The 14,147-nt window shown below is 41.7% G+C and overlaps 1 protein-coding gene across 9 annotated transcripts in view; it reads left to right on the top strand.

Moving 5' to 3' along the window:
- The window catches only part of MAGI2 (membrane associated guanylate kinase, WW and PDZ domain containing 2), a 1,294,930-nt gene that overhangs the window by 1,251,509 nt on the left and 29,274 nt on the right, over positions 1 to 14,147 (top strand). For 2 of the 9 annotated variants that reach the window (XM_074340652.1, XM_074340653.1), the window contains one exon: positions 1,220 to 1,308. The exons of the other annotated variants lie outside the window; for them this stretch is intronic. In XM_074340652.1, coding sequence (XP_074196753.1) covers positions 1,220 to 1,308 — 89 coding nt within the window. The remainder of the gene's footprint in view (positions 1 to 1,219; positions 1,309 to 14,147) is intronic. 9 annotated transcript variants of the gene reach the window in all.

Below are 14,147 nucleotides of genomic sequence, written 5' to 3'. Positions count from 1 at the left end.
CTTCTCTGTGTGACATTAAAACAGCTTGATCATTTTTATACAAAATTACTTGCATCTTGGCAGGGCTAAATGGTAAATTCAATTAAAGTCTGAAATTTAATTTCCACATCCTACCTTCATTATTAAGCATTGGTTTCCTAACCACAGAGAGGTTCTACTTGCCATCTAACCTTGAGATTTTAGTTCTCATCTTTCATTCTCCCTTCCCTCAGACACACACTATCCTATGAAAAACACCCCCTGTGGCATAACTGGAAATCCATGTGGGTACTATTCCATTCTGCATGTTGGAGCCGTGTGTACACAGCACCATGTCTGGAGCAAGTCAGGCATTTAGGTGGGAACGATCATCAGTATATTCTATCAAAGAGGGGATCAGCCTGCAAACGTCTGAGCTGCACGGATTAAATTCCTCTGATCACATTGACCTCACATCGCCTTCACCACTCACTGTGTGACACTGAGAGAACACAGCAGCAGGAGCACGGGGGAGCAGTCACGGCATCTTGGCGGTTATTGACTGAGACATTCTGGAGTTTCTAGTACCCATTCTGTGTAGGTAAAGAACTACAGCCCCTGAGCTGAGATAGACACAAACTAAAACAGCCTCAGACGGTGGAGCAGACAAGATGTTGCTGCATTTTTGTTTCAGTTTTATTTTTTTTCCAGAAAACAATTACAGCCAGCGAGTCAACTGTGAACTTTCAATATAAATAAACAAATTGTCAGAGGTGAGGGGAACTCTAAGAATTTATGAGATTATTAGAGAAAACATAAATATATACATGAGCACACCATGTCTTTAATTTGAGAGTTTTTCAAAATTTGGAAGTGATTACTGTGACTGATTCTCAAATGACAGCTGGTATCACCGAAACACTCCATCATTATGAGAAAATTCTGCAATAATTCTGATATTCCCATTTCAATTGTTTTTCATGTTTGTGCCTCCTTAACAGCACCTCAGGATGCCCTCAATATTTTGAGAAAAATCTTCTTTTGGAATACACATGTAGCTCAGTCTTTCACTAATTTCACTTGCTGCATGCTTGATATGATTAGCTTTACTTAAAGTCTTTATTCTTACTGCCTAGATAATTTGTATTCAGCTGCTCTAAACATACTAAGCAATCTTGATTCTAACAGTAATAATATATCTTTGTCTCTGGTTCTGTTAATTCTAATAATTGGTCCTAGGCTGTTCCTCCCCTTCCTTTAGGAATGGTACCTTCCAGTCTCTCCATGTGCATGAAAAGTGACAAGCATGGGTCCCCATATTTCTACTTATTGGGCCACCCTAAAGACACGGTTTGTAAAATCTGCATGAATATTATCTTTCTCTAATGAGCTTTGGTTTTGCATATGTTTTTAACTGATGTATAATGCTCTCTCCTTCATAGTAGCTTGTCTAATTACTGCTGGAGTTCTGGAAAATATTTGTAGCTGAGACCATATACATGATAAGGATAGGATTTGTGTGTTTTTGAAAATCTGAGATGCACCAAATTCCAGGGGTCCAGCTGAGAATGGCCCCAGCAGGAGGAAAGGGTGGGGAGAGTACAGCAGAGGCACACTAGCTGAGTTCTGCCCCACACACCTCAAAAAATTCTTCGCAAACTTCAGTGCAAATAACTAAACGTACTTCCTCTGAGCCCAAGTTTAGACAGCAATAACTCAGGCCACCCTTTTAGCACCAGAGAGAGAGCCACAGTCCGCAGGCATTCTGGCCCTAGGAATTCTGAACTCCACCTGGCATCACAGTATTTCCCCGGCCTGTCCTGTGGCAGTTAGTCACTCAGGACTGCATCTTCTCACTGTTCTTCCTCCATACTCAGTGATGGACCATGTTTAAGGGGAAAAAAGGAAAAAGAAAAAGAAAACAGCATGACTTCTTTGAAAATAGTCATAACTTTGTATCTAAATGGTATTCACCACTGTTTCAAAATGAACATTCTCAAGTATTGCCTATAGTTTAAACTAAAATTTGGTTAAAAAAAAAAAATTCTTAAGGGAAAAAGTATCCTACATATAAATAAAGCAGAATATAGATGATAGTCTTGCAAATATGGTTCAGGCCACATCCCTAGAGTGGCCCACGGTTCCCTGTCAGACCCTACAGTGGGCATGGACTTGGCTACTGGGAGTTCCACAGGAGTGGGATTTTTAAATGTCAGTTTGACTTTTTAACAGAAACTGATCCTCATGCTCAATCCTCATGTTTCACCATAGAAGCATGAGTCAGACGGACGCGTTTCTCATTTCTGGTTCCATTCTGCCCCATTCACACTCATCACAGCCATGGCTAAGCATCTCTCCACCAGTCTTTCAAATTAGCTCTGAATGTTTCTGAAGTTAATGACCCTGCTTGTCGTCACCCAGGCTTGGTTTAAATTTAACATAAAAGACAATAGTATTCACTAAGTGAATTATTTCATTGGCCTGCTAAACATTTCCTCATCAAATAGTTTTATGCTGATGTAAATATCTATACGTATGCACACATACGCTATCGCAATCATTGCTTAATGATGTCTACAAAAACAGAAGTTTTAAATATGTCATGTCTTTAAAGTGTCTGTTTCCCCTGATTTCCTTAATCAGGAGAAACCTAAATTTGGGTATAGAGGAGATAGCTAGAAAAAATAGAAAGTCATGGAATAATTATTGGGGAAATCTAGTCCGGTGACCATGGATTGAAGAGATATACATTTCTGTTTCTGACAAAAGAAAGGCATATACTTGCCATAGAAGTTACCTTACTTCACTAGTTTGTAATCCATGGAGGTGAGGGGACCTGAATCAATCAAGTCCCTAAAGCCACTACCTAAAAAAAAATAGAAAGGCTCTTTGTGGTCTCAGTTCAGTTCCACAAATGTCTATCAGGTAGCTTGCTTGGTGCTAGGGATGTAAAAATCAATACGAGAGCCTCTGCCCATATGCATTCACAAGCAAGTAGGTGTGACAGAGAAAATCAAGCAATGGGTCAAGCATAAATACTATTGGCAAAGGATTGGTAAGAGCCCAAAGGACACAGGACTCCAAATCCGCTTAGCAGCATTGTAGAAGATTCTACCCCACCCAAGAGGTGACATGTTAGCTGGACCTTGAGTGATGTCATCAGTGTGGGTAAGAGGTAAGGCAGCTATCACATAGGCTAAATGGGAGAGAAAAAATGAGAGAACATTAAAGTGGGGCTCTATGAAAAGGGGCCTTCTGTGCCAAGGAGAAGAATTCGGATTTTATATAATCAGATGCCATCAAAAAATTAAGTGGGAGGGGAGAAATATCTGTATTTCAAAATACACCTTGATAGTATTTAAGATGGATTTCATAGGGAACTGGAGGCAATTAACGTGTTATTGTAAAAAAGGTTAAGGCAACTGATGTGAAGACCAGAATTAGGGAAGTGGTGGTGGAAATAGCATGTTGGAAATGGATTTTGAAGCTATTTCAGACAGTTCACTGATGGGGGTAACAAAACTTGGTGAATGATAAATATGAAGGAAAATCTGGGAGGAGGCCTATGACCCAGGGCTGGGTGGAAAATGACGCCACACGGGTGACAGAGCAAGTTTAGGAAGGAAGATAATGAGGTTAGTTTTGGACTTGAGTTTCAGATGTCTCAAGGAGCCTTCCATGAAACAGCCCGCACACAGGGCACTTGAACGAGGTGCTCAGGGCCAGAGGCAGCGCACTCAGGGAGTCCTGGACAGGACGTCTTCACCATGTTCTGAGAGAGGAAAGTCCATGGGACACAGTCACACTGGAGTGACAAGTAAAAGACATTGGTGAAGAAGATCAGGAGAGGGCAATCGAGAGGCAGGAAGAGAACCAGCAGAGAAGAGAAATATGAAAGTCACAGAGAGGGTTTCAGGCTGCAGGTAGAATGATGCATTTTCTACAGGAAAAACTAGTTGCTCTGCCCTGAGATGGGGAGGGGTTTAGGAAAGGAGGGGTTGGAGGGAAGGGGCAGGAAGAGATCCATGCTTTCCTGCCTGGTTTAACACAATGCCTGGGGCATAGCGCTCAATTAATGGTACCTACTATGAAGATTGTGGGTGGGAAGTGGCCTTCACATGCTACCTTCAGGACTTCACCACAGGCCTCCCCGCATGCTGCCCCATATTGTGGCCCGCTGGGAATCCACCCAGGGAGACCTCGGATAATGAGAGCTCCGACTTAGATCCAGCCATGGTTTTTCCTTTTGCCTTTTCAGAGTGGGGGAGGGGGTGAAGCTAGGTTGCTGCAAAGATGAAGGACATCCCTTAAACCCTGAAGGACAGGGTACTCGTTGTTTACATAAAATACTCTTTAAGCACAGGTTTGTTGCAATGATTCTCAAATGTGTCGTGTTACGTTCCTGGATCGATGTACAAAGTATTCTGAAAATGGGCATGCTCGGTTTAATTTCCCTGACACATTCCCCCTTTGAAATCTGGATTCTATCATCAGTACTCCAGTGAAAATATCTCAACAATCACCAGTCTTGCCAGGGTGACAAAATCCAATGATTGATTCAATCCTCCATCCCCTTGGGACTCCCTGTGATAGTTAATTAACACTATCGTCAGTGTATGCGCTGGATTTTCTCTTGCCTCTTTGAATGCTCCTCCAGCATCACTCCCCTCTCTTCCTCTCCAGTAACACCCCTCCCCATCTTTCCCTCAGAATCTCATCTGCTCTCAGGGCTCCCCATGTTGCCACTATGCAGATGACTCTCATGTCTGTTTTGCCATCTCTGATTCCACAGCTCCACCTGAAGACTTCCAACTGCCTGCTAGACGTTTCTATGGAGACGCCCACATTTATGCATTCAAAATTGTGTGCACAATCTTTCCTCCTAAAATACTCCTCCCCTTGAGTCACCTATTAATTAAGAGACCATCAACCCTCCGCATTGCCCAGCTCAAAACCATCCTGAGGGCCTTCCCCGCCTATATATATACAACCAGTTCCTAAGTTGGAGTGATTTTACTTCTCTCATTTCTCACAGCAGCTCTCTCCTCCATTCTGGTCGAACCCCAGTTCAGGCCCACTCCACAGGACTAAAGAGCCTCCTGCCTGTTTTCCCTACTGCAATGGCCAATCTTTCCCGCTCACTGATGCCGGAACAATTGATTGTCCTAAAGGACTGCCCCACTCAGAGACCTTTCACACACACACACACACACCACACACACACACACCAATAACAACAAACCTTAAATGGGTCCCCAAAGCCATAGCTGATTTGTCCCCATCCAAATCAGTCTTATCTATCTACCACAATATTAGTGTTCCAGCCAGCTGAAACCCTTGCCATGGTCCCATATTCCCAGCTTCATGGCTGGCACATGCTGATCCCTTGGTCTGGAAAACCCTTTTCCCAAATCATGTCATCCTTCAAGAACCAGATCAAAGGTTGCCTCCACCATGAATCCTTCCCCAGGTCCACCAATCGGAAGTAATGTCTCAATTCTCTGAAGTCCCTTGGCCTTTTTACGTCTCCCCTGTGTCCTCTCATTCTGTTTTGCAACATAATTATCAATCTCCACATAACGACCTCCCCTTTCTGGAATTGAAATACTGGCTGTTACCCTAGGTTCTTAACATAGTGCTTTGCAGATAGTGAATAAGTGAGTGAATGAATGAGTAGAATTCTTGCACTATCACAAAGGCATCATTCTGACAGCAAATTTCAATGGTTTTGTTGAGATAGCTGCAGAAAGCGTAGAATTATGGTCCAAATTTCCACCCACCCTCTCAACCTAACCCAGAAGTAGGCTTTTTGTGTGTTGGGTTTTTTCTTTTCTTTTCTTTTTTAAATGCTATCTGCCTGTCTGCCTTTTTCCTTATAATGTATCTTTTTCTGTCAAGAGTTAAGTGGAGGAAATCTGACTAATTGAATGTTCCAAGTAGTTATTTCTGGTTAATCTAAGTTTTATTGTTTCCATAAAGTATTTTCATTCAAATTGTAGTTATGACCTATGCTGCCAGCACAAACTGTAGTTTAACATGCCAGAGTTGCTTCTTTGCTACAGAAATGCCATGTATAGTTGTCTTCTGGAGCTGCAGGCTACCAGTAACTGTGGAACAAGAGCTAACATTAGGTCTGAGTGGGATTATGTGCTATGGAATGGGAGCCACCAGGAAAAACTTTCCAAGCTCCCTTCTAGCCTCCTAGGTCTATACCAAGTTCTTCCAAATTTACCTATTGTGAGATTATATGTCAGCCATTGTTTGATGCTGTGAGACTAAAGGGGAAAAAAACGTGGCATTGTCCCTCCACTCAAGGAGCTCTCCACCTCACTAAAGAGCTGAAAGTATTCACTTGCAGCAAATACAAGATAGTACAAACCTGAAGAATAAGGGAATTGGGGACAAGAGTGGGAAATAATGACCAGAAGAGTCCTTGGAGGGAGCTGGTGATAAGACAACCCTTGAGGGGCCAGTGTGTTTGGGATAAGCAGAGAAGAGGGCAGAGGGCACAGCAATCCAAAATGGAAATAGGATATTGTGAGAGATGATTCTGATGCTAAGAAGGGAATGATATGACTAGAGCATAGGGTTCCTACTGAAAAGCAGTGGGGGAGAAGTGCAAGAACTTTGAATGGTTGGAAGAGGCAAATGTCTGGAAACCAACAGCAATGAGGAGGCACAAGAGATTCTCAAGGATCACACTGACATGGCTAAAGAAGTGTTTTAGGGGAGGTGGAAAACATCTTTGGAAAGGGTTTTCAATCCTGGCTACCCATTACAATCACATGGGGAACCCACGTTTAAAAAATACCCATAGAGGCTCCTTCCCAGACCAATTAAATGTCATCAGAATGATGGAGGGAGTGATTGGGGATAGGGCGCAGTGCAGGCATAGGTATGCTGATTTTTTGTTTCCATGTAATGAGCATCTACAGTTGAGAATCAGATAAGGAGGTAAATCAGATAAAGAGGCTATTATAATGACCTAGGAGATGCAGGGATGGGATAATGAGGTGTTAAAACAATAGAAGTGAAATACAGGAGAGTTGATTCTACCAACAGTCTTGAAAGAAGAATCAATAAGACTTGGTGGCTGATGGTGTAAAGGGAATAAGAATTAGGACGGACTCAGAAATTATCTCCAGGTAAGATCCTGAGTATTTGAGAAGATGGCAGAAGCAGTGTCGGAGAAAAAGAAATAGGAAAATTCAGAAATTAAGCTGTTAATGATTGGGTGACCTTTCAAGAATTACTTAAACATTCTCAGGGTCTTAGTTTTCTCATTTGGACAATGATAGGGTTTGGTTATATGATGTGTTGATTCCTTTCAACTACTAGCATTGAAAGTAATGTGAGTGAGAATTTAATCAACTTTCAAGAAAGAGTAAATAAAATCAAACTAATAGAGTAAAAAAGAAAAAGAAAGAAAGAAAAACAAAGTAATGTGAGTGAACTGACGTGTGGGGGTAAAAAGCCATTAGGAATTTTCAGATGTGTGTGGACGTTCAAATAATGATTCACAACAAGCAATTGCATGAGTCATGTGTCTTCAGCAGATAAAACCAAAGGGGCACAGAAAATTGGGGGTGAGAGGAAGACCAGAAAAGGAAAGTAAGAATACAGAATTTCTCTTGTTGCCTGCTCCAGGCTCTGTGCCACCTCCTTCTTGCCCTGTGATGGGTGAGCAATGACACAATGGCTACTGTCCCTCATAATCCCAATTTTAATATGTGGACACAATCATTCTTTACATGACCACTTGGAGTTGCTCTCATACACTGGGATTTTCTGGAGAAAGATTGTGTGTTGTTAACACAGTGCCTTCAAAACAATGGATTGGATCATTTTATAATTCATTATGAAAATTCACTAACACAGAGAAAGCAAGTTACAGGAATTCCTAATGTCTCCTTTTAAATTCAAAATATCTCTCTTTTTTCCATATAAAATGCCAGAGGGAGAAAAATTATCTTTTCCAAGTGAGATACATCTGTTCAGTTGGACTTTTCCCATTATATCCATCAATAGCTTATCACCCCTGGGCATACAGCAATCAATAGCTTGTTTTCAAAGTGAAGTATCAGGCAATACCCAGGCAAAAAAGATTTCACTGTTTACTCAGTGTGTAAGTGAAATGTTGATTGCCTTTTCATTGTCAAATGAAGTGTAACTGTGTCCCACTCTTTCTACACCCAAAGCCCTGAAGCACCTAAAAGCTCTCTTGAAACCCCTGGTTGTGCTATGGGCAGGCCACAAAGATATACACATGACCAACAAGCACATAAGATGCTCAGCATCAACTAGTTATCAAGGCAATGCAAATCAAAACCATAATGAGATATTACCTCACACCTGTTAGGCGGCCACTATTTAAACACACACACACACACACACAGAAAATAACAAGTGACGTAAAGATGGTGGAGAAATTAGAACCCTCGTGCACTGTTCGTGGAATGAAAAATGGTGCAGCCACTGTGGAAAACAGTAGGGAGATTACTCAAAAAAATTGAAAATAGAACTACCTTTTGAGATAGCAATCTCGTTTCTGGGTATACACCCAAAAGAATTGAAAGCAGGATTTCGGAAGAAGAGTTATTTGCATGTCCATGTTCAGTGAAGTATTATACACAGTAACCCAGAGGTGGAGGCAACCTAAATGTCCATTGTGGGATAAATAAAGAAAATGTGGTATATACTTACAAGAGCATATTGTTCAGACTTTAAAAAGAAATCCTGTCATATTGAAGTAGGAATCTTTTCCTGTGAGTCCCCAAATGATGTAGGGAACTTTGGAGTGAGTGAGTGAGTGCTGGGATCCTGTGACGTGAGACTGAAGAATGGAAACACGGGCCCAGGAGAGGCAAAGAGTTTTAAAGAGAGGATAGCTTATTGAAAGCAAAGGGTTAAAGCTCCCAAGCAGGAGGGGGGTCCCGAATGGCGAGTGGCGAGTGGCGGTGCCCCATGACTGAGGTAAAAGCGCTTCCTTTTATACCTTCCCTTGCTTTTCTGGGGAAGGGGAGCTGTTTGAAGAGGGGAACTGTTTGAAGAAGGGAACTGGCGCCTTCTAATGAAATTCGTCTACCAGGTTTGTTCTGCTTGCCCATCCTAAAGAAATTAACAAAATAATTTACTCTTATCTATCAGATCTGCTCCATTTGTCAGGCCAAAAGGAATTTTATGATTAACTTCAAGGCCTTGTTACATTATGTCCTGGAGCAAAGGAGTAATTTCAAAACCTGGAGTTTCAGGATATGGCTGCCTTTGTTTATTCCACCAGGGACCTCCCTGTCTACCTAGGGACATGCTAGCTAACCTGTATCAATATGCTACAACATTAATGAACCTTGAGGATACTATGCTAAGTGAAATAAGCCAATCACAAAAGACAAATACTGCGTGAGTCCACCTACCCTGTTTCTCCGAAAATAAGACCTAGCTGGACCATCAGCTCTAATGCATCTTTTGGAGCAAAAATTAATATAAGACCCGGACTTATTTTAATATAATATAAGGCCCTGTCTTATATAATATAATACTTGGTCTTATATTAATTTTTGCTCCAAAAGATGCATTGGAGCTGATAGTCCAGCTAGGTCTTATTTTTGGGGAAACACGGTATATGAAATACCTAATGTAATCAAGTCTTAGAAACAGAAAGTGGAACGGTGGTTGCCAGGGACTGGGAGCAGCAGGGAAAGAAGAGTTGTTCAATGGGCATAGCATTTCAGTTTTGCAAGATGAAAACGTTCTAGAGATGTTGCGTAACAATGTGCCTATAGTTCCACTACTGTACTGTACACTTTAAATGGCTAAGATGGTAAATGTTATGGTTCACACACAAATAAAAGACAACACTGAAGACTTCCCAGTTAAAAGCACAGAGGACTTCCCACCTCCTGAGCTTTATTTTGTAAATTGCACTGACACCTGGCAGCCCTCAGGGCCAGCAGATGAGAGATGATGTGGTTCTTAAGGAGCAGTCCATTGGAGAGAGGCACCGTTATCTTTTCTTTTTTAATTAAAGTTTACTGGGGTGACACTTGTTAGTAAAGTTACATAGATTTCAGGTGTACAATTCTGTAATACGTCATCTATGTATCATATTGAGTGTTCACCACCCAGAGTCAGTTCTTCTTCCATCACCATACGTTTGATTCCTTTTACCCTCATCTACCACCCCCCTCCCCCCCTTACCCTCTGGTAACCACTAAACTATTGTCTGTGTCTATGAGTTTTTGTTTCTTCATTTATTTGTCTTGTTCCTTTGTTGTTTTCAGTTTTATATCCCACATATCAGTGAAATCATATGGTTCTTGACTTTTTCTGTCTGATTTATTTTGCTTAGCATTATAATCTCAAGATCCATCCATGTTGTCACAAATGGTCCTATTTCATCTTTTCGTACCGCAGAATAGTATTCCATTGTGTATATATACCACAACTTCTTTATCCATTCATCTATTGAAGAACACTTTGGTTGTTTCCATGTCTTGGCCACCGTAAATAAAGCTTCAATGAACATCGGAGCACATATAGCTTTATGGATAAACGTTTTCAGGTTTTTTGGGTAGATGCCCAGTAGAAGAATTGCTGAGTCATATGGTAATTCTATTCCTAATTTTTTGAGGAACCTCCACACTGCCTTCCATAGCGGCTGCAGGCTGCACCAGTCTGCATTCCCACCAACAGTGTATGAGGGTTTCTTTTTCTCCACAGCCTCTCCAACACTTGATTATTTGTCTTGTTGATGATAGCCATTCTAACTGGTGTGAGGTGATATCTCATTGTGGTTTTTATTTGCATTTCTCTGATGATTAGTGATGTTGAGCATTTTTTCATATGTCTATTGGCCATTTGTATGTCCTCTTTGGAGAAATGTCTATTCAGGTCTTCTGCCCATTTTTTAATTAAATTGTTTGTTTTTTTGTTGTTGAGTTGTGAGTTCCTTATGTATTTTGGATATTAGCCCCTTATCAGAGGCATAGTTTGCAAATATCTTCTCCCATTTAGTTGGTTGCCTCTTTATATTGTCAATGGTTTCTTTTGCTGGAGGCACCCGTTGTCTTAAGATTGACATTAGCATCACATCTCTCTTGTTACCAGGGTATTATTTCCTTCTCTTATTGCTGGTATTTAGGTTCTTGCCTTTGGTTGATTTTGGAATGAGGACATGGCAGTGGAGTTCCACCAGGGTCATCAAGGAATTAGTATGGCCTCTGTAGAAAGGGAAGTTCCTGAGTCTGGTGATGTTTCACTGGTTTATTTATTGATGTCCCTTTGTATCCCACCTCTTTTCACAAAGGCTTCTATGAGGCAGCAGCTCAGGTTCAGTGGGTAACAGAAATATCAATTGTCCTTCCAGCTGAGCTAAGTAGGAGCTTGCAAAACAGACAAATGCTAATCGAACCCAACCCTGATGCCCCACCGGGAAACTCACTGACAGGGGAAAAGTGTTCCCATTTGCCTGCATCAGGAGCCTCAGGCAGTCGGTGGCAGCACTCACTATGGTAACAGGTAATGTAAAAGGAAATGCACTGCCAGTTTATTTAGTAAAGGAAATGCATTAGTATTGCAAAATATGGCATGAAGATCATGGCATTCTTTGAGACTTTCTGTGATCTTGTTTTTCTTATGCGAAATTTTGTTGGGTTATCGTATCTGTTTCACCGTTCTTTAGCTACTGTATCAATTAGCAAGCGCAGAGACCCATGTTAGCCCGTTATGGTAGACAGAAAGAACGGGGTCCCACGGGAGAGAGCAGGGAGGAAAGGGAAGGAGGAAGTGTGGGAGACAAAGAGGAAATGAAATCATTCTTAACAACAGGTGCAGCAACAGCTAATTGTAATAGATTATAATATTATTAGCATTGCGGGCAGGGAAAAATCTCCACCCTTTGTCACCATGACAGTTCCAACAAGGGCCAAGCAAAAACAAGGAAATCCCACCTCCACACAGGAAGGAGCCCTCAGCAGGGACCCACCCTAGGAACGCCTATAACACTACCCCTAACACCTGAATATTTCGCACCCTCATTCAAATAAAATCCTAAGCTTCTTTTTTCTTCAGTGCAGTTGCCCTCCTCCTGGCCTGCCCACTCCCCAAATTTTGGGATTGTACTATTTCCTTCCTTTTAGTAAGTCCACTGTTTGCCTGGCTATGTTCACGTGGCTTATTCCTGTGTCTGGAATGCCTTCCTGTGAGGATACAAGAACACTTGTTCTTTGGTAACAAGCCCCCTGAGAGAACTGTTTGCCTTCTGAGGACAGAAGCCATGTCTACTAGCTCAGCTGTGCCATGCTTTGCACCCAGTGGTGACTTGCCCTGCATTGTATGAATGAATAAATGACTACAGAAAAAATAGAATCAGTCCCTGCCCTCCAGGAGGTAGGGTCTATTAGAAAACAGAAAACAAGCACCCCTAGGAGGAAGGGACTTAAAAATAATTATGGCATAAGAACATAGTACCTGCACACTCAAATGAAGAGGAATGCCAGTAGAGTAAGTTGAATGGGGTGGGAGGCTTTTTAAAGAAAGAATTCCTACCCTTCCAGTCTCCAGCATTCCAGTATGAAAGTTAAATTTTTTTAACTAACTGCATCATGTTTTACCGACGTTTATACTAACCTGTTTATATATATATATATATATATATATATATATATATATATATATATATATATATATATATATATATCTCCATATAAAGTGATTGCATTCTAAGAAAGAACCTCCACAGTTAACCAGTAGACCTGGTTTTCTCTACTTAAGAGAAGTGCAAAACAAACTCAATTCATAAAAGAAAGTGGTATTGGATCCAGCTGAGTCTGAGGTAGATCTCGTGGGAGTTTCGAGTATGCTTGAAAAATCAAAAAGCTAGAACTAAGCCTTTAATACCACACAGCAAGCTGGAAGTTCAGTTTGGACTGCAGAATAGAATGGAACAAAATCCAGTCAATTATTTTCACCTCTATTTCCTCACAAAGAGTAAACAGTTTCCAGCTGAAATTTTTTTCTCAGCCATTTCATCATCCTCTACGGTATCTGATCTTTCCTCAGTCCACCCACCTCAGCAGACAGATGCTTGTGCTCTAAAACAGAGGGGAAAAAATGACACACAGCATGGGGGGAGGGAGCTGGTGAGAGTGGGGGAAGACAGCCACAAACTTCTGCTCATTCCAGAAACCTGAGAGGAGAAAATACAGGAAAGTACTAATTATACTTTCCCGAATTCCTGATTAATAAATTTCTCCTGAGATAGAGCATTTAGAGGCCTTAACCTCACGTTCTGATCTCCAATTAGATACATATTCCTATGGCAGGTACATGGCCTGTTTGTCCCAGGTCTAACAAAGAAAGAAGGAGGGACAGAGAAGGGACCCCATACCCCTCCTAATAACCTGCTCAGTCAAAGGATGCCACAATCCTGGGACACCTTCTGTAATGAGGGTCTGTGGGGACAGAGCCAGGAGTGCAGTTTCCAGGCTTTCAGCCTCACGTGGAAAGGTGCTGGCTCAGGTAGTAAATGGCCATCAACTGTGATTGCATGGCCATCAGCTGTGGCTAGTTGGCCGTCAGCTGTAACCAGTGAGCCATTGGCCACTAGTATAACTCCTGTGGCTACACTAGCAGAAAATGGGGGCTGGCAAGAAGATGGTGACTGAGCTAGCAAGCACGGATTCCAGTTGGCCCAGCGGATTTGCAGCTAGCAAGTGGGGTTGGTTGGTTGGCAGAGAAGCTGACAGCAGGTTGCAGATAGTGTGGCTCCTGCTTCCTGTGTCTCCAACCCAGCCTCCAGTATGATATGACTCCGCTATCTATGGTTCCGTGGGTGTTCCTTTTTGGCCTCGCCATATCCTGCATTCCTATGAGGGGAGCGGGACTAGAGACCCCGCCTGACACCCCGCGTGACAGGGTCTTATCACCAACTGCTCTAAAGGTGCTATTTGAAAGACTAAAGTTCTGGTATGAACTCCTAGGACAGAAATGAAGGATGTATCTTAAATCTCAATTTTGAAGATATACCTACTGTCATTCTGTGGATGCATTAATTCTCAAATGATACCCTAATGGATGCTCTTTCTTTTAGATAACGTACTGATTTTAACAAAATAACACATATTAGTTACAGAACTTCTCAAAAATACAAATAGAAAGAACACTTCCTCTCTTTTGAAAATGTAGCCATT

The sequence above is a fragment of the Rhinolophus sinicus genome, linkage group LG09, assembly GCF_036562045.2.
Source record: "Rhinolophus sinicus isolate RSC01 linkage group LG09, ASM3656204v1, whole genome shotgun sequence".
Classification (NCBI taxonomy): Eukaryota; Metazoa; Chordata; class Mammalia; order Chiroptera; family Rhinolophidae; genus Rhinolophus; species Rhinolophus sinicus.
Note: the sequence above shows the minus strand (reverse complement) of the source record. Positions and strands in the feature narration are given on the sequence as shown.